The 21,663-nt window shown below is 44.2% G+C and overlaps 2 protein-coding genes across 9 annotated transcripts; one reads left to right on the top strand and one right to left on the bottom strand.

Annotated features, from left to right (window-relative positions):
• Nucleotides 1-156: 156 nt before the first annotated feature.
• LOC105907714 (zinc finger and BTB domain-containing protein 12) lies at nt 157-5,069 on the bottom strand. Of its 5 annotated transcripts, none has more exons than XM_031586136.2 (5): nt 4,888-5,067; nt 3,323-3,526; nt 2,647-2,844; nt 1,898-2,005; nt 157-1,740 (listed from the first exon to the last, which is right to left on the bottom strand). In XM_031586136.2, the coding sequence occupies exons 2-5, from the start codon at nt 3,524-3,526 to the stop codon at nt 682-684; spliced, it is 1,569 nt and encodes a 522-aa protein (XP_031441996.1). In that variant the 5' UTR covers nt 4,888-5,067; the 3' UTR covers nt 157-681. The 5 variants fall into 5 exon arrangements, with proteins under 5 accessions (XP_031441996.1, XP_031441994.1, XP_012691534.1 ...); XM_031586134.2 differs by having other exon boundaries at nt 1,898-2,104; XM_012836080.3 differs by having other exon boundaries at nt 1,898-2,104; nt 2,647-2,841; nt 4,888-5,065.
• On the top strand, nt 4,542-21,263 carry ehmt2 (euchromatic histone-lysine N-methyltransferase 2). 4 transcript variants are annotated; one of them, XM_031586131.1, is made up of 27 exons: nt 4,542-4,597; nt 6,191-6,239; nt 6,703-6,941; nt 7,245-7,323; nt 7,544-7,635; nt 7,720-7,887; nt 8,123-8,194; nt 8,328-8,451; nt 8,761-8,877; nt 9,278-9,414; nt 9,767-9,910; nt 10,107-10,396; nt 11,179-11,424; nt 12,868-12,950; nt 13,290-13,396; nt 13,653-13,775; nt 14,125-14,226; nt 14,674-14,778; nt 15,202-15,356; nt 15,540-15,707; nt 16,854-16,998; nt 17,429-17,506; nt 17,645-17,760; nt 18,131-18,217; nt 19,656-19,734; nt 19,914-20,089; nt 20,542-21,263. In XM_031586131.1, the coding sequence occupies exons 1-27, from the start codon at nt 4,595-4,597 to the stop codon at nt 20,720-20,722; spliced, it is 3,465 nt and encodes a 1,154-aa protein (XP_031441991.1). In that variant the 5' UTR covers nt 4,542-4,594; the 3' UTR covers nt 20,723-21,263. The 4 variants fall into 4 exon arrangements, with proteins under 4 accessions (XP_031441991.1, XP_031441988.1, XP_031441989.1 ...); XM_031586128.2 differs by lacking the exon at nt 4,542-4,597 and adding an exon at nt 5,449-5,604; XM_031586129.2 differs by lacking the exon at nt 4,542-4,597 and adding an exon at nt 5,449-5,604 and having other exon boundaries at nt 7,547-7,635.
• Nucleotides 21,264-21,663: the final 400 nt, after the last annotated feature.

Here is a 21,663-nt window from a genome sequence, read left to right on the forward strand (position 1 = left end):
TGGGAAGCTGAACAAATGCATGTCCTGGGGCATTCTTCCTTGTTGACCTTATTGGTAGAGCTGTAAACAACACCAGCCATTCTGTAGGACTGGATCCATAATAGAGCTTAATGATGGCTTTGGGCTAATGTGTAGTAAATGTGCAGCCACTAGTCCTTTTTGACATTACTTGTTTATTAATATGTCACACAGTTACACAGAATAGAGAAGCTGGATTCCCCAAACGCCTTGGTTCTCAATCCTGCTCTGCCCCCCCCCCCCCCCCCTGTATATCATCTTTCCCTGCTCTGCATACCTAGTTAAACTTGTCAGTGGAACTCTTGATTAGCTGAACACACCTGATTTAGTTGGTCAAGATTACATTTTTTTTTATTACATTGGTTTTAATCAGGTGTGCCTGAGGCAGGAATAGATAGCAGATATGCAGGACAAGGGGACTCGCGGAGCAGGATTGAGAACCATTGGCCTAACCCAAATGACCCAACATGACCCGCTGTAAAGCCTCTCCGTTGATCACATATTTACATCTTTACATTCTCCACCTTCTGGGTTTGAATCGTCAGCCTCTGGTTTGCTCACACTACTGCTTCTCCAGGTAAGACACAAGCCTGCCAGCAATCTTAAAGCCTCAATCTGCATCACTTAACAGTCATTAAAAAAGGCAATCATCATCTTGCTTTTTCATATTCCTTCAGCAACTCCCCCTCCATCGACCACTGCCACTGCCACCGCACTCTCACTCTCTCTCTGTGCCTCCATACAGTTCTGTGCGGTAGTCTTCCCGTGTTGCTCCTTTAGGTGGCGCCGTAGAGCAGGCTTGTGGGCAAAGCGCACTTGGCAGTAAGCGCAGCGATGAGGGCGCTCGCCGCTGTGTAGGTTCATGTGATCGCACAGTGTGGCCTTCTGAGTGAAGGTCTTGTGGCACAGTGGACACCGGTGCACCTTGGCCCCACGGTGCACACTCATGTGGCGGTTGAGGTTGCTGGCATGAGTGAACTGCTTGCCGCAGCAGGGGCACACGTAAGGCAGATGGGTGGCGCGCATGTGCACGAGCAGAGATTGCGGAGACGGGAAGGCCAGGCCGCAGTGGTCGCATGCCACTGGACCCGACGCACAAGATGTGGACCCCACCACAGCCACCGATTCGTCGGCTCCTCCCCCCTCCTCGTCAGCAGGGACACCCACCACACCGATGCCTCCCCCATCCCCATTTGTATCGTCCAGTCCGTAGTGCATGACCAAGTCGTCTGTGCCTGGCTCCTCTCCTAACACCTCCTCCTGACCCTCGTCCAGCCCGTACTGCATCCTAGGTGGGCTGTCTGTCTGGGCGTGAGCAGAGAGGTAGGCAGAACCCAGGTCTCCTCCTAGGGCGAGGATCTCTGCGGCGGAGGGGAAGCGCCACGCCTCTTGGTATTCCCCACCCGCTGGCCGGCGGTCTCGGAGGGTGCCGCGCCGACGGTGCCTAAAGCCTCGTCCCCGTCCAGTGCGGGGTTCAAGAAGCCGACGCCTCCAGGTGCGAAGCCCCTCCTTCTCCAGTCCCCCTATACGGCTCACTCCGTCCAGCACCATACCTGCCCCACTGGGGTCCAACTCGGGACAGGGGTCCCCCAAAATCACGGGCTCCCCAAGCTCGTCATCATGGATTTCTTCTGGTTCCTGCTCGTCTTCTTTTATACGAACCCTAAGAACCTCATAGTCACCGTCAACATCATCTTGCAAGGAGGCAGTGGATGCTCTTACCTACATCACAAAAGAAGCATGTGTCAATGTAGTTCATTTTCCAAGATCTTGTTCTTTACAAAGCTACATCACTGATCCAACTACTCACAGCACAGTCCACTTTTACCCAATTTGTAGTGTTTTTTTTTTTTCATTGAGTGGTTGTAGGCTCTTTTACCTTGATCTCTGTGAACGTATGTGCTTCCCTGTGCTGGATGTCTGCTTGTAACAATGACTCTGTGTGGTCGCTCCCTGAGGCCTGACACACCACCTCTGGGCTGTGGGGCTGAGGAGAAGAGATCCTCTGAGGTGAACCAGGCTCAATGGAGGGGACACTGCCACTTACAGTCATTGCCATGGACAGTGGCTCCTCTGTCTTCACTGTCTGTGCAAGCAAAGATGCAGATACAATTTCCCTCAGGCCCTCACTCACTCACAAAGAGCAAAAGTGTGCAAAGCTGGATGGATTTGCTGCTGCAGAGAGCATTTTGCTTACTACTGCTGTGACACAATAACAGATGGCAAATTGGCAAAACCAACAACAATCATTTGTTCACCTGAATAATTCAGGTAAAGACTGCCTAAACTGAAAAACTCTTACAAGTTGTTTATAATCATTCCAATAATACATGTTGTATGTGTTCAGTCCACTAACCCACCCAAACACTAATTCCTCCCTGGGGACCTTCAACCAATACTACTCATTCTCCTCATCCTGTTTAATTGAAGGAGTTTCAGGTGAAGTTCTGCCTCTCCTGGTTTCATGCCTTGAGCTACACATAGGTTCAGTTTGATAATATCTTTTTGGTGGTGGTGACCAACACATTTGTGGATGTGCAAGTGCTAATATTTCTGGTGTAGCATTTCACAGCTCTCCACACTGATTACCCACTAGGAGTATGAGCTTGATTAGCACTGCTAGCTTACCCTGGTAGGGCTAGGATTCCTTGGCCTCATGTACATACTGAGGGCACCCCGGCATTTCTCCACAATGTGCTCCATCTGCAAATAGCTGGCAGCAGTCAGGTAGTTGACGATGTCTTTGGAATGAAATTTCAGTGTGCCTGTGTAACATGACTGGAGCAGTTTGCAGACCACGGTAGCACTGTGCAACACTGACACCTGCTGGTGAGACAGAACAGGTCAATGACTTCTCAGACTGAACTCCTCACAAGAACAAGAACTCATGTATATTGGAACTGGTTTCATCCATCTAAGAATGCCTCAGGCTAGCCTAAGACTCATTTAACTGCAAAATAATATTTCTTGCTAACTCAGGACCTGAAAATGCTTGTCATGTTTTGGCCAAATAACCAGCATCATACAATTGATGATAAATCCCCAGTACAATGCTTTTGCATCTGTGAACTACAAGACCACTAACAACACTATCTTAATTCCAAACGTATGATTAACTACACTTATGCAATATGGCCAAATGGATTACAAAGACATTAAAAGACAGTTAAGTGGTAAACTGGTCCTACATCTCTATGACACTAATATCAACTTTTTAAATGCACAACAAAACAATGAAAATCCAACACTATCCACAAGGCCTGTGAGCATACTGATCATCTTATGACATGTTTTTTTTCCGCACCTGTAGTTCGGAGGAGGGGTTCAAAAGAAATTGGTCCCTGAGAAACGGAGAGCAGGCAGCCAACACAACCTTGTGCCCTCGAAACGCCTGGCGACCACTGGCCACAATAGTTATGTCACAGAAATGTTGCTGGGTGCGCAGGGAGTTCATGTTGCGGAGGGCCACATCGCCGTGCCCCGGCAACTGGAAACACACCTCCTCCATCTATGTGACAAAAACTGTAATTAGTGATCATAGAGTAGGCCAGGTGTATATGTACACTGTGATCTCCACACATGGCCCTCCTGTTAGATTGCTGACGTATCTGAGACACATACATCTTACCCACTGTCATCAAATATTGCTAGAATAAATAACCAAAGAAACAAATGCACAGAATTCCACAAAAAGATGGTACAAAATGTTTTAATACAAACAATACTTAAGCCTTGAGCCTTTTTTATTCTCATACATAGTAATAACACGTCTGTGCACTAGTTATGGAGGCAGGCGGATATCTAACTGAATCATGTAAAATGCAGGCCTATTCAAACCACAATATTCATTCGGCTCTCTGCAAAATCAGTGCTCCGCTGGTTTGGTAATGTAAATAAAACCATTTTCACATGTAGGCTAATCAAAGACAACTTTGCTGTCTGTTGAGTCAAGAATATCTGCCTGTTTAGTATGAATAATGAATTTGTTTTCATGACTATAATGAATTAATTACTGAAAAGACGTAACAAAGAGAAGAATAAAGTTATCTTCACTGTTTTGTGAGTCAGTCAGATGGCATGGTCCTTTATAGACAAAACAACTATACAGGAGTCTGCCTCAAAAGGTAATACCGAAAAAACTGGTGGTGAATAAAACTACTACATACTTTGTTAAACTATACTGGTCTATTACAACAAGTTACTTCTACTATGCTAATAACAATTGCCCTCCAAGTAACACATTAGTAATAACCATGGCTCGAGATATTTTCATCCTATTATTCTAGCCAGCTAGCAAGCTTTTGTTTATATTTATACTGATTAGATAGTCTACGAGTATTTTATCCACACATATATGATATAACACAGGCTAACCTGTTTACTACATCATTAGTACATTGTTATTCCTCATCGTATAAGCTAACGTTAGTTCCTGAAACATTAAGGCCATTCAAGGTTCATTAGCTACCTACACCACAGCGGTCAGGGAAATCGAATAGCAAATCACTGTCAACAACGTTGGGTGGCTAATGAAATCACCGGCTATGACAATAGGAGAATAAAGCTTAGGAGACATATGGTGAATACACTTTTCTCATCAGTCGCTATTCCTGTGAACTTTACATTGTTTAGTAAAGAACAAATAACCTCATGTTTAGGGGACAATGGACCTTAAATTCCTATTTGAGCGAATGTTAGCTATCCCCTGACTAGCTGACGCTACACGAGACACACAACCACTTGAGCTACTGTTAGCAAATGAACTAGCCAGCTAGCAAGTCAGTTACAGAGCTAGCTATTTTGTTAGCTGTTCACGTTAGTTCAAGAGGAATACGTAACCGAAACACAACAGAAACTGTTGAATCTTACCTGTTGTTAACTCAAATTATTGGAGTGTGTGGCGATTGTCTGAAATTTTCTGGCAAGATCCAAGCTCACAATTACTGTGAACGTGGTTATATGAATGTGTGTTGTTTACTTTTCAATGGCAAGCTTGCTCTGTTTTTGGTGCTGGCAACTTAACGGACACCAAACAGCCACTTCCCCACCACGGCCCATGTCAACACGTTCGATAGAGTGGCTCAAATTTAAAGGGGAATAGATGATTTTAAGGAAGGGTTCATTCGGATAGCTCACTTTATTCTGCGTTTACTTTACCGTACTAAGAAACTCATTATTCCCTCGTCACTTTTTAGGAAAATATAGTTTTATTAGCCACATGTGATAAACGTTGTCAACGGCAAATACATTTCTTAATGTTTTACGTTCGCAGTTGAGAGACGATGCTAGTATCAAACTGGACAGTCGATAGCCGTATGAACCATAGACAAAGAACGTTGTTCCGGTGTGCATGCCGAGCATACAAAATGTATGCAAGATTTCCACAGTTAGTTTGCTTATGAATTTCTTTGAGACATCTTGCCATTGCAACGTGCACACTTTCGTCAAGAGTTTCCTTTGTCCATCGTTGAGGATTTTTTTGTAATACGTCAGTTCAACCAGAGAACGTCGGTGACGTAGTCGCGTAAAATATACGTCCTCCTTTGATTTCTGAAGAATATGTCGGCATCCGCACCGATGGACGAGGTAAGACCACTGACTGAACAATGGTAGAGTAGTTCTCTCGTTTTACAACAGTGCTGTGTTTTCTGTCCAAAACACAATACTTGTTTTCCTTCCATCTTCGGTCAAACCCATTAGCCTCATTGCCTACGTCCAGAGGACCTACTGGTTGGTTGCAGTTTAGCTAAGTTTACAGATGAATCAATTGGCAACCGTCTTGCAGCTAACGTTAACGTTACAGCTGAGCTGCAAACATCATGTGTTAGTTTTGTAACGTGGTGTTCTTTTCGCCCATACAACTTCCCATCTTGTCGGAACTAGACTTTGCAAAGTTACAATGTTTTGTTTCTTCGGTGTCTGTGTTGTGACGGGCAAACTATTCACCATACCAACAGACTGACATATTTCTGTCATTAAGTTCTCGCCGGTGGTGAGGTTGTTTTAGTTTTTCTGTTAAAAGACATCTAAAATCATTTCGTACTTTCAGTCTTGGAACATCTCAGTTACGCTGGTGTTTGAACTATTAACCTTGCTCAGTGAAACACACGGAGGAAGACAATACAACTCCCTCGCAAATGAAATGAATAACCCTTTCGTTTCTTGTCTTCAGAAGTCCACTGAAAGAAAATCACATTCCAAACCAGATACAAGGGAAGCAGGTACATACTGCGATTTTGTTTTGCCTTGGTTGCAATCAGTGAAACAATTGTTTTGGATGTGCCTCTATTTCCAATGGATACATGATGCAGCAGTACAGTGCCATGTACACTGAGTACTGTATAGTAGTAGGACATTGATAGAGTGGTCCTGGAGTAGATTTAACTTATGCTATCTTTGTAGGTCTTATTGTCACCGTAAATATATTACAATCATGCAGTCCAGGAATCAGCTACTTATCTGCTGTCCAAATGGTGATATGGGTAGTATCTTCTGTTAGTAGTATTGTATAATATTGAAGTTTGAGGAGAGCAGCATGATTTTATTCACAAGCAACTAGCTGTTTTCTTTAATATAAGCATCAAACGGATATAGCTATATGCAAATCATTGGCCAGTCCAAACTAGATTTGTTTGATCATCGCTGTATTGGTTTTCCTCATTTCTGGTCTGTGTTCCCCTGTAGGCAATGCAGCAAAGACTCTCACGTCATCATCATCCACTTCCTACTGTTCCTCATCCCCATCTCCTAGTACAGCCAACATGAGCTCCTCTGCTCTTGGTAACAAAACTCTTCCACCTTTCAGCTCATCTTCCTCTTCCTCCTCATCTTCATCTTCTTCAGTCAGCACTCTGCCAGTCGTCAACCCACCACCAAAGATCCATCGTGCTCGAAAGACTATGAGCAAAGCCCTTCCAACACAGGTGAGGTCACAAAACCCAGGATAAAAGGATCCCTTAATGCATATGGTTGCTAGACAACTAGTAAATGTGTGTTTAAATTACATATGGTATATGTGCTCATATATTGTTTTTAATTCTACATTTGACTCTATTATAATTCAACACTGATTGTACCATTGCCAAGTCATCTTATTCCTTTTCAGATATGTGTTGTACATGTCTTAATAACCCTTTCACAATGTTATTTGAAAAATGATATGAAGGATATTTCCTTCTCTGTAACAAAACAGAGTCTCTATTTTCTGTGTGATGGATATGGATTAGGTGAGATGTATTGAGGCAGCTATTGTTCCAGTAGACCCAGAGGAGCCCTTGACTAGTTTGGTTTCAGACCCTGACACCGGTAAGCCTGTTACTGACTTTATTGGTTAACTGAAATCGCATTAATGATTCAGTGTATAATGGTAACAACTGGTAACAAGCAGTGCAGTGGCTAACCCTCACTTCTAGACACCTTAAGAGAGAAGCTGGTGACAGTTGCTACCACTCTTTGGGCTTTATCCCATTTAATTAATTGCTGTAGTGTAGACGATGAGCTTGATTAGGCTTCCCTCTGCTTCTAGCAGCTGTGAAGAGAAGAAAAGTGGGCGCAGATATGGAACTCAATCCCCCGTCTAAAGAGAAGACAGAGAAAGGTGCACCTGTAGAGCCAGAGGTGGGTGAGAGAGAGCAGATCTCTACAGATGTGTAAAGATATAGTGTTATTAGCAACTCACTCAATGGTCTGTTTGTTTTGCAGCCTGTGAATGTGTCCACCACGCCAGAAAAAGTCGAGCCAGTCACCATAACAACCAAAGACCAGGGGAGTGGCTGGTTGGAAGACCTGGATGATGATGCTGATGAGGAAGACTTCCACCTCCTCTATAACAGCTACGCTGGAGATGATGTCATATTCTCTGATAGCAAGGTAAACAAGATGAGGCACAATGGATGAGACTCATCATCTTGCTTTCATCTGACATAGTTTGTGTTTGTCTGTGTAGTTATCAGACTATACAACTATACAACAAAGGCCACTGTAAGTGAGTTTGCATTGCAAAAAAATAACCAGTGACATTTTAGATGAACACCTGCTGGTAAAAGCTGATGCTTGTGTTGACACCTCCATCACTGAGTGCCTGTGCTCTCTTCATGTTTTGCAGTCAGAGGATGGGATGCTGGAGGATCAGCCTTGTGGCAGGGAAGGAGAGGAGTCTGGGAACTTGTCTGAACATGTATGTATCTAGTCTAGCTTCTTCTTTTTAAAAAGGCAGTATTCAATTCAATTTCATTTATTCACAGTATGTGAAAGTATGGAGTATGTTGACTCCATTTGCTGTCCATACCAACATGTCTTCCCATCTCCAGAGCCCACTGGCTGAGAAGCATGGGAAACCCCAGAAGAAAGAGGGCAGGAATGGATCGCCATGGAAAGGAGTCGGACGGGGCAGAGTCAAAGATCAGACTAGCATGGTGGAGGATGATACTGGAGGTAAGGAGGAACTGATGTTCACATGATGTTCTAAACCTCCACCACTTACACCAAGGACCTTTGTTGTGTAGATTTAAAAAGTCTCCATGCATACTGTGCTGTCATTTTAGGTGAAATATCTGCCCACAGTTGTGACTCAAATTGTTAGTAACCACAGTTTTCCAGATAGAGGTTTCATATAAGCACAGGGTAAATTTGTGCCTTCTTGTGAAGAAAGCCACATGGTGTCTGAGCCTTAGAATGTGTGTGCGTGTGTTGGTGTGAGTGTTTGTGTGTTCTGGATAATAAGCTCATGATGTGTTCCCACAGAACCACTGTCAGGCGAGGCGGCAGCTTCTGGGGGTGGGGCCAGTGACTACACCGAGGTCCCATTGGGCTCTCTAGACATCTCTGCAGCAGACAGCCTCACGCTCTCCCCAAACCCCGGTTAGTCCAAGTACCTGGAGTTCCACGCTCAAGGTTGCTGAGTACTTTGGCATATTTATGGGTGATTTGCTGTTGGATGATTTGCACGGATCATCCACCACCCCCCCCATTCTCACCCTTTCTATTTCTTTCTGATCATGCACCATCCCTCTCTCTCTCTGTCTCATGGTTCCTCTCTCTCTCTCTTATGGTTCCTCTCTCTCTCTCTCTCTCTCTCATGGTCCCTTTCTCTCTCTCTCTCTTGTCTCTCTCTCTCTCCCTCTCTCTCTCTCTCTTGTCTCTCTCTCTCTCCCTCTCTCTGTCTGTCTCTCTCTCTCTCTCTGTCTCATGGTTCCTCTCTCTCTCTCTCTCTCTCTTGTCTCTCTCTCTCTCTCTCTCTCTCTCTCTCTCTCTCTCTCAGAGGGCAGTGACAGTGGGGAGATGGAGCGACTGGAGGAGCTGCCGCTGTGCAGCTGCAGGATGGAGGCTCCTCGGGTGGATGGCTTGAGTGCAAGGGGCAGCCGCCTTTGCATGGCTGTCGAGAGCATCAATGGAGAGGTGTGTGTGTGTGTGTGTGTGTGTGTGTGTGTGTGTGTGTGTGTGTTGGGATGATTTCATGAGTGTGACAAGTGCGGATGTATATATGTTGTGAAAGTGTTTGTGATGGTTTGGGTGTATTTGTGTGCGGGTGTATGTTTTTCAAAGACACTTTGAAAATGAACCTGGTTGAATAATTGGATTTAAGAATATCTTATGTGCACTTACCCCTTTCTCTTACAGGAAATGGAATATAATGATAGACGGTGTACTGCAATGATCTGTCATCTCTTGTGTACTGTTTCTGTGTGTTTGTAGTTGGTGGGCTGCAATGATCTGTCATCTCTTGTGTACTGTTTCTGTGTGTTTGTAGTTGGTGGGCTGCACCAGTACTGTGGTGAAGGGGGAGACCATGCGCCCTTCCAGCCGTGTCTCGCTCATGGTGCTGTGTGAGCACCACCGCTCTCACATGGTCAAACACCACTGCTGCCCAGGCTGCGGCTACTTCTGCATCTCGGTAACACACCAGGCCTGCATGCTTTCCCACTGAGATCTTTTATTTATAGTTTGTCATTATTTTAATGACCTTAATGCATCTTTCTCTTTTTGAATCTTATTTCTGTCACTCTCTTGCTTTCCTTTATTCTCTCTCTCTCTCTCTCTTTCTCTTTCTCTCTCTCTCTCTCTCTCTTTCTCTTCCGTCTCACTCTCAGGGCACATTTCTGGAGTGTTGTCCTGACGTGCGCATCGCTCACCGCTTCCACCGGGGGTGTGTGACAGTTTTGGGAGGTGGGCGTGGAGGTAGGGGTGTGAATGGTGGCCTTCTCTTCTGCCCCCACTGTGGAGAAGACGCCTCCGAGGCCCAGGAGGTCACCATATCACCCCCAACGTCTTCTGCCGGAACCGTCATCACCGCATCCGCCTCCACCACTACACCAGCACTCCCACCCCCTTTAGCAGCAGAAACACTAAGCAATGGGAAGAGGCCAGGAGGACCTGTGAGGTGTGTATGTGTGTGTGTGTGTGTGTGTGTGTGTGTGTGTGTGTGTGGATGGGGTGGGGGTGTGTGTAGTGTCGCAGTTCAGAGTAGCATCTGTGTGTGTGAGATGATTTAAACTAGCACACATGGGTATGGAATTGACTAGCTTGTACACTGACGGTGATCGTACATCTCACAGGATAATGTGACAGGGGTTCAGGACTACAATAACACATTCAGATCACATCTGTATAAAAAAGATGTACAGGAAAAAACTGTTTCTTGACCATAGACATAAAATGTGCGTTTTAGACCCCACAAGAGTGTTTAAGTCTTGTCAGGTCATGATGACATAATACATATGTGTGAAGGTTACACAAGAGAGTTTAAGTCTTGTCAGGTCATGACATAATACATATGTGTGAAGATTACACAAGAGTGTTTAAGTCTTGTCAGGTCATGACATAAAGCATGTGTGTGAAGGTTACACTACAGAGAGTTTAAGTCTTGTCAGGTCATGACATAAACTCTCTTGTGTAATCTTCACACATATGCTTTAAGTCTTGTCAGGTCATGACATAAAGCATATGTGTGAAGGTTACACTAAAGAGAGTTTAAGTCTTGTCAGGTCATGACATAAAGCATATGTGTGAAGATTACACAAGAGTGTTTAAGTCTTGTCAGGTCATGACATAAAGCATGTGTGTGAAGGTTACACTAAAGAGAGTTTAAGTCAGGTCATGACATAAAGCATATGTGTGAAGGTTCTTTCTGTATCTTGTGCATCTCTTGTCACCTCCAACTAGTGCCAGGATGCGTGGCCGTGGCAACATGAGCCGCCCCCCTGAGCAGCCGCCGCCACCACCGCCGCCTCCCCCCAGTGCGCCAGCAGGAGGCAGCGCAGACGCCATCACTCCTGGGGAGGGGGGTGTGGACAGTGTGGGCCCCTCCCTCTGTCTGCCCAATGGCAAACCCGTCTGCCCCAGCTCACTGCCCGCAGGGGACAGGAGGGCGGCGCTACAGAAGGCTCTTCTCACGCAGGACTCTGAGAGGTAAGAGTGCCAGGGCTGCCTGATGTTATCAGGATACATTCATACCAATGACCTTAGTGAGACCAGGGTTATTTGACCAAGGTGTAACCCATGTTTAGTCAGTTCAGACCAAACCAGTCGGCACTGGTTATACCCAGGTCATGGCAATTCAGACTGGACCTTGGGTTCAACCTGGGAAAACATTAGATCTGTATATTTAGTTTATTGTTTATTTAGGATATTTCGTTTTTGGGCTTTGTGACTTCATAATCCTGACCCACAGTGTTGAGTTATAGTGTTGTTAGCAACATTGTAGTTGTTCACAATCCAGGTTGTGCCATTCATACCAACACCAACCTGTGTCCAACCCAAGAGGTGGGCGAGTTCAATAACCCGGGTCAAGCCTTAATGAAAACCATCACAGGGTTTAAGCCTGGTGTGAAAGGGGAAATAATCTGGGAAAAGAAGTCGCCAGATACACACTCCAATATAGTTCAATTCAATTTTAGTAATATAGTGCCAGTAACAGTTGAAATTGTCTCAAGGCGCTTTACAGAGCACAGAGCCTGGACCGCCCTACAGCAAGCAGTAGGAAAGGCAAGGAAACTCCCTTTCAACAGGAAGAAACATTCACTGCTAGTTGTAATCCAGCTGGGTAGGCAGATAGGAAGGGAGGGGTGTATCAAGCTAGCAGATGCATTCATATATACATCATATATACACTCAACGATACATACAAACAATGGAGAGAGTGCCAGCATTCAAAGTATTGGTTGTCGAACAACTTAGTAAACAGTGTGTTCATGAGGTCACTATTATAACTTAGTGGGTAAACAGTGTGTTCATGAGGTCACTATTATAACTTAGTGGGTAAACAGTGTGTTGATGAGGTCACTATTATAACTTAGTGGGTAAACAGTGTGTTGATGAGGTCACTATTATAACTTAGTGGGTAAACAGTGTGTTGATGAGGTCACTATTATAACTTAGTGGGTAAACAGTGTGTTGATGAGGTCACTATTATAACTTAGTGGGTAAACAGTGTGTTCATGAGGTCACTATTATAACTTAGTGGGTAAACAGTGTGTTCATGAGGTCACTATTATAACTTAGTGGGTAAACAGTGTGTTCATGAGGTCACTATTATAACTTAGTGGGTAAACAGTGTGTTCATGAGGTCACTATTATAACTTAGTGGGTAAACAGTGTGTTCATGAGGTCACTACTGTAAGGATGAGCAGTGCTATGAAAATGATGTCAATGATGGCATATAGGTTTATATTACGGATAAATAGGCTGGCACAAAATATGTACATAAGATGTGTCATAAGCAGAGTAGAAACTGCAGAAGACTTTTCCCTTTCCGTTTTTGGATGGGGCAATGAATCTGAGTTTTGTTCTGTTCTGAAGAGTTTTGTGTCAAGATAATGTCCTCTTACAATGAGCTGTGCTATGATTGGTCAGGAAGAAGAAGCTGAGGTTCCACCCACGGCAACTCTATCCAGCAGCCAAGCAGGGAGAGGTGCAGAGAGTTCTGCTCATGCTCAGTAAGTTTTCCTAAGAAAGGATTGAAGGAAATCACAGTGATGTGCTCCTTATTATTTCTTATTCAATGTTTATTTCAGTTTCACCCATTATGTTAGTTGTAAACAGTTGACATTTGACAAGAACATAAAATGTATGTTTTTGACATTGACATTTTGTCCATAGTATTTGATATTACGTTTAATTGTTGTGTGAATTTCTTGTGAAGTGGTTGAGTTGAATGGTACGTTTGTACTGTACACTGACTCTCTTCTAATGTGTGGTGATCAGATTCTATGGTGGGAACATCAGTCAAATGGATATGTGGAGATTCTAATGTGTATGTCCTTGTGCTGCTCCAGTGGAGGGCATTGACCCGGCCTACCAGGGAGACGCTCAGAGCAGACGCTGTGCTCTCCACGCGGCGGCCGAGAGGGGGTTTCTGGAGGTGTGCTACCTGCTGGTGGAGGTGAGGACTGCAGTGGAGGCCACGTCTGTGTCCTTCAGAGAGGCCAGCCTCAGATACGTGCAGGGCTTAGACCACGGCAGAGTAGAGCACTAACAGAGAGCATGGCGTTTGGCACTATGGCGTTGGAATAGACTGCCTGAGCCGTTCATTCATTCCAATTGCAGGTTGATGTAGGTGGAAGTCTAAGTGCATCATAATCACCATGGCAATCATAACCAAGCTCACATTCATGTCAGTACATCCAATTGTGTTGTAGGCTGGTGCTAAAGTGGACGCCCAAGACAAGACTCTCAGGACGCCTCTACTTGAGGCTATCGCTAACAGTCACGGGGACGTAGTGCGCTATCTGATCCAGAGTGGAGCCTGTGTCTTCAGTGCTGTGAGTGTCCCACCGGTCTCCCATCCTGTACCAAACAAACTCCTACATGATCGTTGCGTGAATCTCACCAGCGAGGCTGATGTTCCCAGTATGTGTTCTCTGTATTACCTCTGTTTGTCTACTGGCAGGCCACTAATGACCCCTTTGATTTCTAATTCATTTCTGCAGGTATTGAATGAACATCACCAGTTCATTTGATACACGGGTGTCACTCTCCCAGGGAGTAGAATAACTGTGCTTAGAAGGGGTTGGCTTAGATGTGTTCAGCAGTGTATGAAGATCAAGGTCAGATCAGTGCCGCGGTAGTGTTCTTTACGCTTACCTTTCCTCTCAACCTCTTCTGGCTCAGGAGGAGGACGGGTCCACTGGTCTTCACCACGCCGCCAAACTGGGCAACCTGGACATTGTGACTCTGCTTCTGGGGACAGGACAGGTGGACGTGAACGCACAGGTGAGAGAGGGGGGGGGGGGGGGGAGACCAACCCAAACAAGTCAAACTATCTACCTAACGTGAACAATGACTGCAGTACCAAGTATGAAATGGCAACGAATGAAACAAATGAAATCTTTGTGGCAACTGACTTCACAAAAGCCAGAGCAATGCTGAAAAACAATCTAAACACACCGCTTTAGTTTTGTGATGTGTAAAACCATGGTCTTGTGAGTTTCTCGACATCAATGTTTTTGTGCATGTGTAAATACTGAACGTCTTTAGTGCTCCTCCTCTCCTCTCCTCTCTTCTCCTCTCCCCTCCTCTCCTCTCCTCTCCTCTCCTGTCCCTCCTCTCCTCTCCTGTCCTCTCTTCTCCTCTCCTCTCCTCTCCTCTCCTGTCCTCTCTTCTCCTCTCCCCTCCTCTCCTCTCCTCTCCTCTCCTCTCTCTCCTCTCCTGTCCTCTCAGGACAGCGGCGGGTGGACCCCCATCATCTGGGCAGCAGAGCACAGGCACTTAGAGGTCATCAGAGCTCTGCTGGACAGAGGAGCAGACGTCATGATGAAAGACAAGGTAATGGGGAGATTAATACACACGCACAGTACTGTGCCAAAGGTTTTAGGCATTCGTTTCAACCCAGTTCTTTTTTCTTCTGCATTAGAAGTCAGGGTGGCTATTCGATTTTCAAACATTCTTTTGAATGCACCTTATATATTGTTGATTGTTGTTGAAAAAACTATCATGTCATTATGAAAGCCTCACTTCACATCATTATTTCAAAGGTGCCTAAACCTTTTGCCCAGTCCTGTACAATAAGCATATATTACATATATTATATGCTGCAGATGTTTTACTGTGTGCATGCACTGATATGTGGAGAGGCCTGTATTACACTGTTGCAAGAGTAACAATGAACTACATGCTGAACATAAAAACATTTCAAACTTTTAGCTTCTGATTGTACCCCCTCTCTGCCCCCCTGTCTTGTGTCCGCAGGAGATGAATGTGTGTTTGCACTGGGCATCCTTTGCGGGGAGTGCAGAGATAGCGGAGCTGATTTTGAATGCTGGATGTCCGTTGTCATCGTCCAACATGCATGGGGACACACCACTACATATCTCTGCCAGGGAAGGATTCCTGGACTGTGTCACGTGAGTCTAGATCGGAGAAGAGTGGTACCATGTGCCCTAGCAGTAGGCAGACATGGCCTGTCTATTCAGCTGTTCCAATTCTGTATTGTTCTTTTACCCATGCCTTTTGGCTCACTTGGGAATCATCAAACTTCTGGCACTCTCAATGTTTTTTTTTAGTCAATTCTGTTTTGTCTGCCTCAGGTTATTCCTCTCGAGAGGGGCTGACATTGACATGGTGAATCGTGAAGGGGATACGCCCCTCTCCCTAGCACGCTGTGATTCGCCAGTGTGGGTTGCACTCCAGATTAACAGAAAATTGCGCAGGGGAATAGCCAACCGCATCGTTCGGACAGAGAGGATCATTTGCAGGTAGGTGTTGAGTGTGAGATCCTGAAGAGGCGCATTGCAGCGGTCTCCAGGATGAACTCTGTTTGAGTGAGAGGTCATTGTGTGTGTAGTGACCTATAGTGTCACAGATGAACTATGTTTGAGAGTGAGAGATCATTGTGTGTGTGTGTGTGTGTGTAGTGACCTGTAGTAGTGTTACAGATGAACTCTGTTTGAGAGTGAGAGGTCATTGTGTGTGTGTGTGTGTGTAGTGACCTGTAGTAGCAGACACAGATGAACTCTGTTTGAGAGTGAGAGATCATTGTGTGTGTGTGTGTGTGTAGTGACCTGTAGTAGTAGTCTCAGATGAACTCTGTTTGAGAGTGAGAGATCATCGTGTGTGTGTGTGTGTGTGTGTGTGTGTGTGTGTAGTGACCTGTAGTAGTAGTCACAGATGAACTCTGTTTGAGAGTGAGAAATCATCGTGTGTGTGTGTGTGTGTGTGTGTGTGTGTGTAGTGACCTGTAGTAGTAGTCTCAGATGAACTCTGTTTGAGAGTGAGAGATCCTTGTGTGTGTGTGTGTGTAGTGACCTGTAGTAGTAGTCTCAGATGAACTCTGTTTGAGAGTGAGAGATCATCGTGTGTGTGTGTGTGTGTGTGTGTGTGTGTGTGTGTGTGTGTGTGTGTGTGTGTGTGTGTGTGTGTGTGTGTGTGTGTAGTGACCTGTAGTAGTAGTCACAGATGAACTCTGTTTGAGAGTGAGAGATCATTGTGTGTGTGTAGTGTCACAGATGAACTCTGTTGGAGAGTGTGAGGTCATTGTGTGTGTGTAGTGACCTGTAGTAGTCACAGATGAACTCTGTTTGAGAGTGAGAGATCATTGTGTGTGTGTGTGTGTGTGTGTGTGTGTAGTGACCTGTAGTAGTAGTAGTCGGAGTTGTTGTAGGTACAACTACAGAACAGGACACAGGTAGGACATGATTTGTATTTGTCCTGTGGCTGAGTACATTTACTGTATATTAGGTTACACTGTATAGATAAAAGTGCAAAACAAATGACCTCTCCTGTTACTTAACTGTTACTTCTCCTGTTACATTTGTTATGCATCTATTATGCATGTTACATTTAGTTTAATATTGTATATAAAATGAATAATAATCTAACATTGTTTGTTTGACTCTTTGCAGTGATGTGGCTCAGGGCTATGAGAACGTGCCCATTCCATGTGTGAACGCAGTGGATGATGAGGGATGCCCCTCAGACTACAAGTACATCTCGGAGAACTGCGAAACCTCCGCCATGAACATCGACCGGAACATCACTCACCTACAGGTGGGGGTTACCAGGGTTACTAGCGGTTACCAGGGTTACTAGGCTTAGGAAGGGTCACAATGCTGATGTGTTCTCATGCTTGGTCTGCTCCTATGATCTCATTCACTCATTCTATTAGTCTACTCTATTGCATTTGAATTGAATTGAATTTAACCTGGATTGCGAACAACTATAACTCAACACTGTGGGTCCAGATTTATGAAGACACAAATTGAACTGAATGAGTTTGAATTCAAATGCAATGAAGAGAATGTACAGCTTCTGTGGTATTACAGTATGTTGGTTTGTTTCTAGCTTCATGTTGGTTTCTAGCTTCTCTAGAATTTGGTGACAGCATATACTTAATTACACAGGCCTTAACATACTGAAGATATCCTGTACATTTAAAAACATGCTCATGTTAGTGACTAAAAGTGTCTTTGTCTTGCAGCACTGCAGTTGTACGGATGACTGCTCCTCCAGTAACTGTCTCTGTGGCCAGCTCAGTATTAGATGCTGGTATGATAAGGTCAGTGCATTATTCACTTGTTTTAGGGTGTGTGTGTGTGTGTGTGTGTGTGTGTGTTGTGTGTGTGTGTGTGTGTGTGAGAGAGAGAGGTTGTTTGTTAAGTGGTCTAATTTGCATCTTCTGTGTTCCAATGGCCAGGATCAACGGTTACTGCAGGAGTTTAATAAGATCGAGCCTCCACTGATCTTCGAGTGCAACCTGGCATGCTCGTGCCACCGTACCTGCAAGAACAGAGTGGTGCAGGCTGGCATCAAGTAAGTCCTTCTCCTCTTAAGACTTTGGCCAGAGGCATCAGGATCATTCGGATCATATTAGACTGATGATACAATGGGTGGACGAACATTGTCATCCAAAGCCTACAAAGAGGGCAACATTGATACTTGATTAACAATGACAACCTTTAATTGGGAGATGTGTTCACGTAATCCTAGTTAGAGTACCTAACAATGTCACTCAAAAAGTGTTACCTCAGCTCATTATGAACTCAACACAGTTTGAATTATCTGAGCCTGATTGGGTGAGTGAGCAGCCATGTTTAAAGAGATGAAGTAGGCAAGATTCCTGTGTGGTTTATATACAGGCCTGTGTGATGAACAGAAGTGTGTGTGTGTGTTTGTGTCTCAGGGTTCGGTTACAACTCTACCGGACAGAGAAGATGGGATGGGGTGTACGAGCCCTGCAAGACATCCCACAAGGCAGCTTCATCTGCGAGTAAGTGTGTGTGTGTGTGTGTGTGTGTGTGTGTGTGTGTGTGTGTGTGTGTGTTATGTCCTGACACTATCCAATGTACAGGGATTAAAGTATTCCGGCACCGTGCCGGATTTCCGGCATGCGGTGTTTGGCTGCGAAAAAAAATATTTTATTATTATTATTTTTTTTTTAAACACGTCTCGATATCATCACCATCACTTTCAAGTTTATGAGTTTGTCTGCCAATGAAATGAAAGGAGCACAACTCTCCCGCTCTCAAAATAACATTATTAGCCAATCAGAAGTATATTGGGGCGGGTCTTGGGAAAATGTGCTTCAAACACCGACTTTTCTCTATCGCTCTTCCTAGCGTAGATGCCCGAGTAGAGAGACATCACATCAAAGGAGAGTAGGATGGAAAGTAAGTTCATGAAAATAAATGGCGCTGGGCATGGATAGAAGAGATGGGAAGGACAGTAAGCCTTTTGGTAGCTGGTGTAAGAAGTTAAGAGAAGCAGGTGCTTGCTTCTGCACTGTGCTCGAGAAAGCTAATATATGCAACTAGCTCTCCAACACACAACGCCTTTACCGGGAGCAACATCCACAGCTGATGTACCGGCATCAATAACTGACCGTGTGTGTGACGTGTGTTTGACTAAACTGTCAATATCCAATCGGCATGCCGCTATTTTAACACACACGGCATAACACCAGAGTTTAAAAGACGTATTTCGGAAAAGCAAAAAAAAAACGGCATGTTTTCCTTAAATGTCGACGAAGCCACCAACAAGTACATGGACAAAGTCCTGTTTTGTATTTATTTCCCAACATTAAAGTTACCAGTTCTTATAACATTTGAATGTTTTGTTTGTTATTTATTTTATTGATATATTCTCTATTAACAAAGTAATTATGGAAATGTTGCAATATAAAACTACATTATTATCTACAGTTCACTGTTGCACTTTAAGTAAATCGCTGTCCTTTTTCATATATCCTCAATGAAATGGTTGCAAATCAAAGCTTCCACTGACATACCCTTATAACATGTCACCTTGTGATTGTAGCTCATCTTTTAACCTTTCAAGGACAAAGCTTAGCAGCAAAACTTGATATCAAAAGAAATCGTGAATGCTACATGTGTTAGTACCATATTGTAGTGAGGTGGAGTACTATTGCTGACCTTTCTTGGGATTGCAGTTTCAAAAGTCTCACCATAATCTGCAATCATTCATTTCTAAATGTTTGTTTGTTTGTTTGTTTGTTTGTTTTTTTGACCCTGCGAATGTGTCATGCCACGGGACACGACCCTCCCCCCCCCCAAAAAAGTTCAGGCTCAGGATTTATTTTTGCTTTAACCCCTGAATGTAGTTCAAGCTTCAGTTTTTAGATTTAGATAGATTTTCTGGATATTTATTTTTGGTTTGTATGCTGGATTAGTTTGTGTTTGTTTTGACAGGTACGTGGGGGAGTTGATATCTGATGCAGAAGCTGATGTTAGAGAAGATGACTCCTACCTCTTTGACCTGGACAACAAGGTAGAACACCTGCTCCTTTCGGCCAGGCACACTCACTCACTCACCAGTGTAGTATTTCCCCCTTGTCTTGTTTGGCCTAATCTATCTTTAGTCTCCTTCATGTTTCATGTCTATACAGCCTGTGGTCTTGACCTGTCATCATGGATAGATACTGTCATCTTACTGTTTTTTCCCCTTAGGATGGAGAGGTGTACTGCATAGATGCACGTTACTATGGCAACATCAGCCGCTTTATCAACCACTTATGTGATCCAAATATCATCCCAGTGCGTGTCTTCATGCTACATCAGGACCTGCGTTTCCCCCGCATAGCCTTCTTCAGCTCCAGAGACATCTACACGGGACAGGAGCTAGGGTGGGTGTTTGCCAACATCTTACTGCACGAGTTATCTATGTCTACGAAACCGATGTTCTCTTGGGCTGTTCCATTACTGTGCTGCCATGTCACTAAATGATCATGCTGTCATGCTAATGTCCTGTAACAGGGTTCCATATTCAAATGTATAACTGATATAAAAATGAAATAGCATCTTGCCAATTTTGGAATGGTATGATGTTCGTACTGTAGCACTAGCGCAGTAGAAACCATAGTCACTTTCTCTAATGGTAGGAGTAGCATGATTAGCTAAATGCTGTCACGGTGTAGATTCAGTAGAACTGTTTTGCAACAGTAGTGGTATGTCCTTGATATTCAACTCTATATCTGCAGTAGACACGAGCAGACATATTTGAAGCACATTGGTTACAGTAGACATGAGCAGACATATTTGAAGCACATTGGTTACAGAAATATTCCTCTCTGTGCAGGTTCGACTACGGGGACCGTTTCTGGGACATCAAGAGCAAGTACTTTACCTGCCAGTGTGGCTCAGAGAAATGCAAGCACTCAGCAGAGGCCATTGCCCTGGAGCAAAGCCGCCTTGCTCGACTGGAGGCGTGCCCAGAACCAAGTGCCGACTCTGGGGTGACTGTGTTGGGAAACTCATAGGCCTTTTTTGAGGCCTGATGCATGTTCTGTTTCTGACTCTCTGTGGTGTCTTTATATCCACTGTGCATCGTGGCTGTGTTCGGGTGGGTGTGTGATTTGATTCACTCACTGGTAACTGAACTGCCAACTGCCTCAGACACAACTATGCTGATGGAGCACCGAAGCACAGGAGAGTATCCTTTTGATTTCGTCATGAAATATATGGTTTGGTTTTCTAATGTATACATTTTTTAACCCTCTACAGTACTGTGGTACTGTAATGTCATCCAAAACATGCAGCATACTGACCACCATGAATTTATAAGACATTGTCTGATAAGAGGGAACTCTGATGTGTGTGAAGTCCTCCCCACTCCAGTCCTATGGTGTGCCATTCAACTTGAAGTGAACTTCTCAAATGTTCCATTTCACTGCCTGGTGAAGTGAGTGTGTAGATTTTAGCTGGCTAATTTTAGGGCTGTGTAGATTTCATTCTTTGTTATTTTATTACGTTAAGGTATACTTTGTTTTATTTTTTCATGTAATAAATATATTAAAAGAACCCTGTTCTGTTTTTCATAAACATCAGTCATAGATATGTAACTTATCTACAGTCAGCTATATCAGCAACTCAGATTTGGAAGAGATTTGATATTGCCACGTCTAAGTAAAATGGCTCTTTGAAATATACTACTTTGTGTTTGTATTTTGGACCTGTAAAGATATCACTTGTAGACTGCCCTTTTACTCTAGGTCTCTTGATTGAGGAAGTGAATGGTAAATAAACACTCGTTTATCAGTGTTATCTATGATGTCGATAATGACAATGTCAAAGTTTTGTGGCACAGAACAATAGATATGCAACAGAATCAACTCTAGGAATTACCTACTCGACATCGATGCCGCTGGGAAAGAAATAGCCGTCACACAAGAGTCGCAAAGGTCATTGGTATCGCAGTTTT

This window comes from Clupea harengus, chromosome 19, assembly GCF_900700415.2.
Source record: "Clupea harengus chromosome 19, Ch_v2.0.2, whole genome shotgun sequence".
Lineage (NCBI taxonomy): Eukaryota > Metazoa > Chordata > Actinopteri > Clupeiformes > Clupeidae > Clupea > Clupea harengus.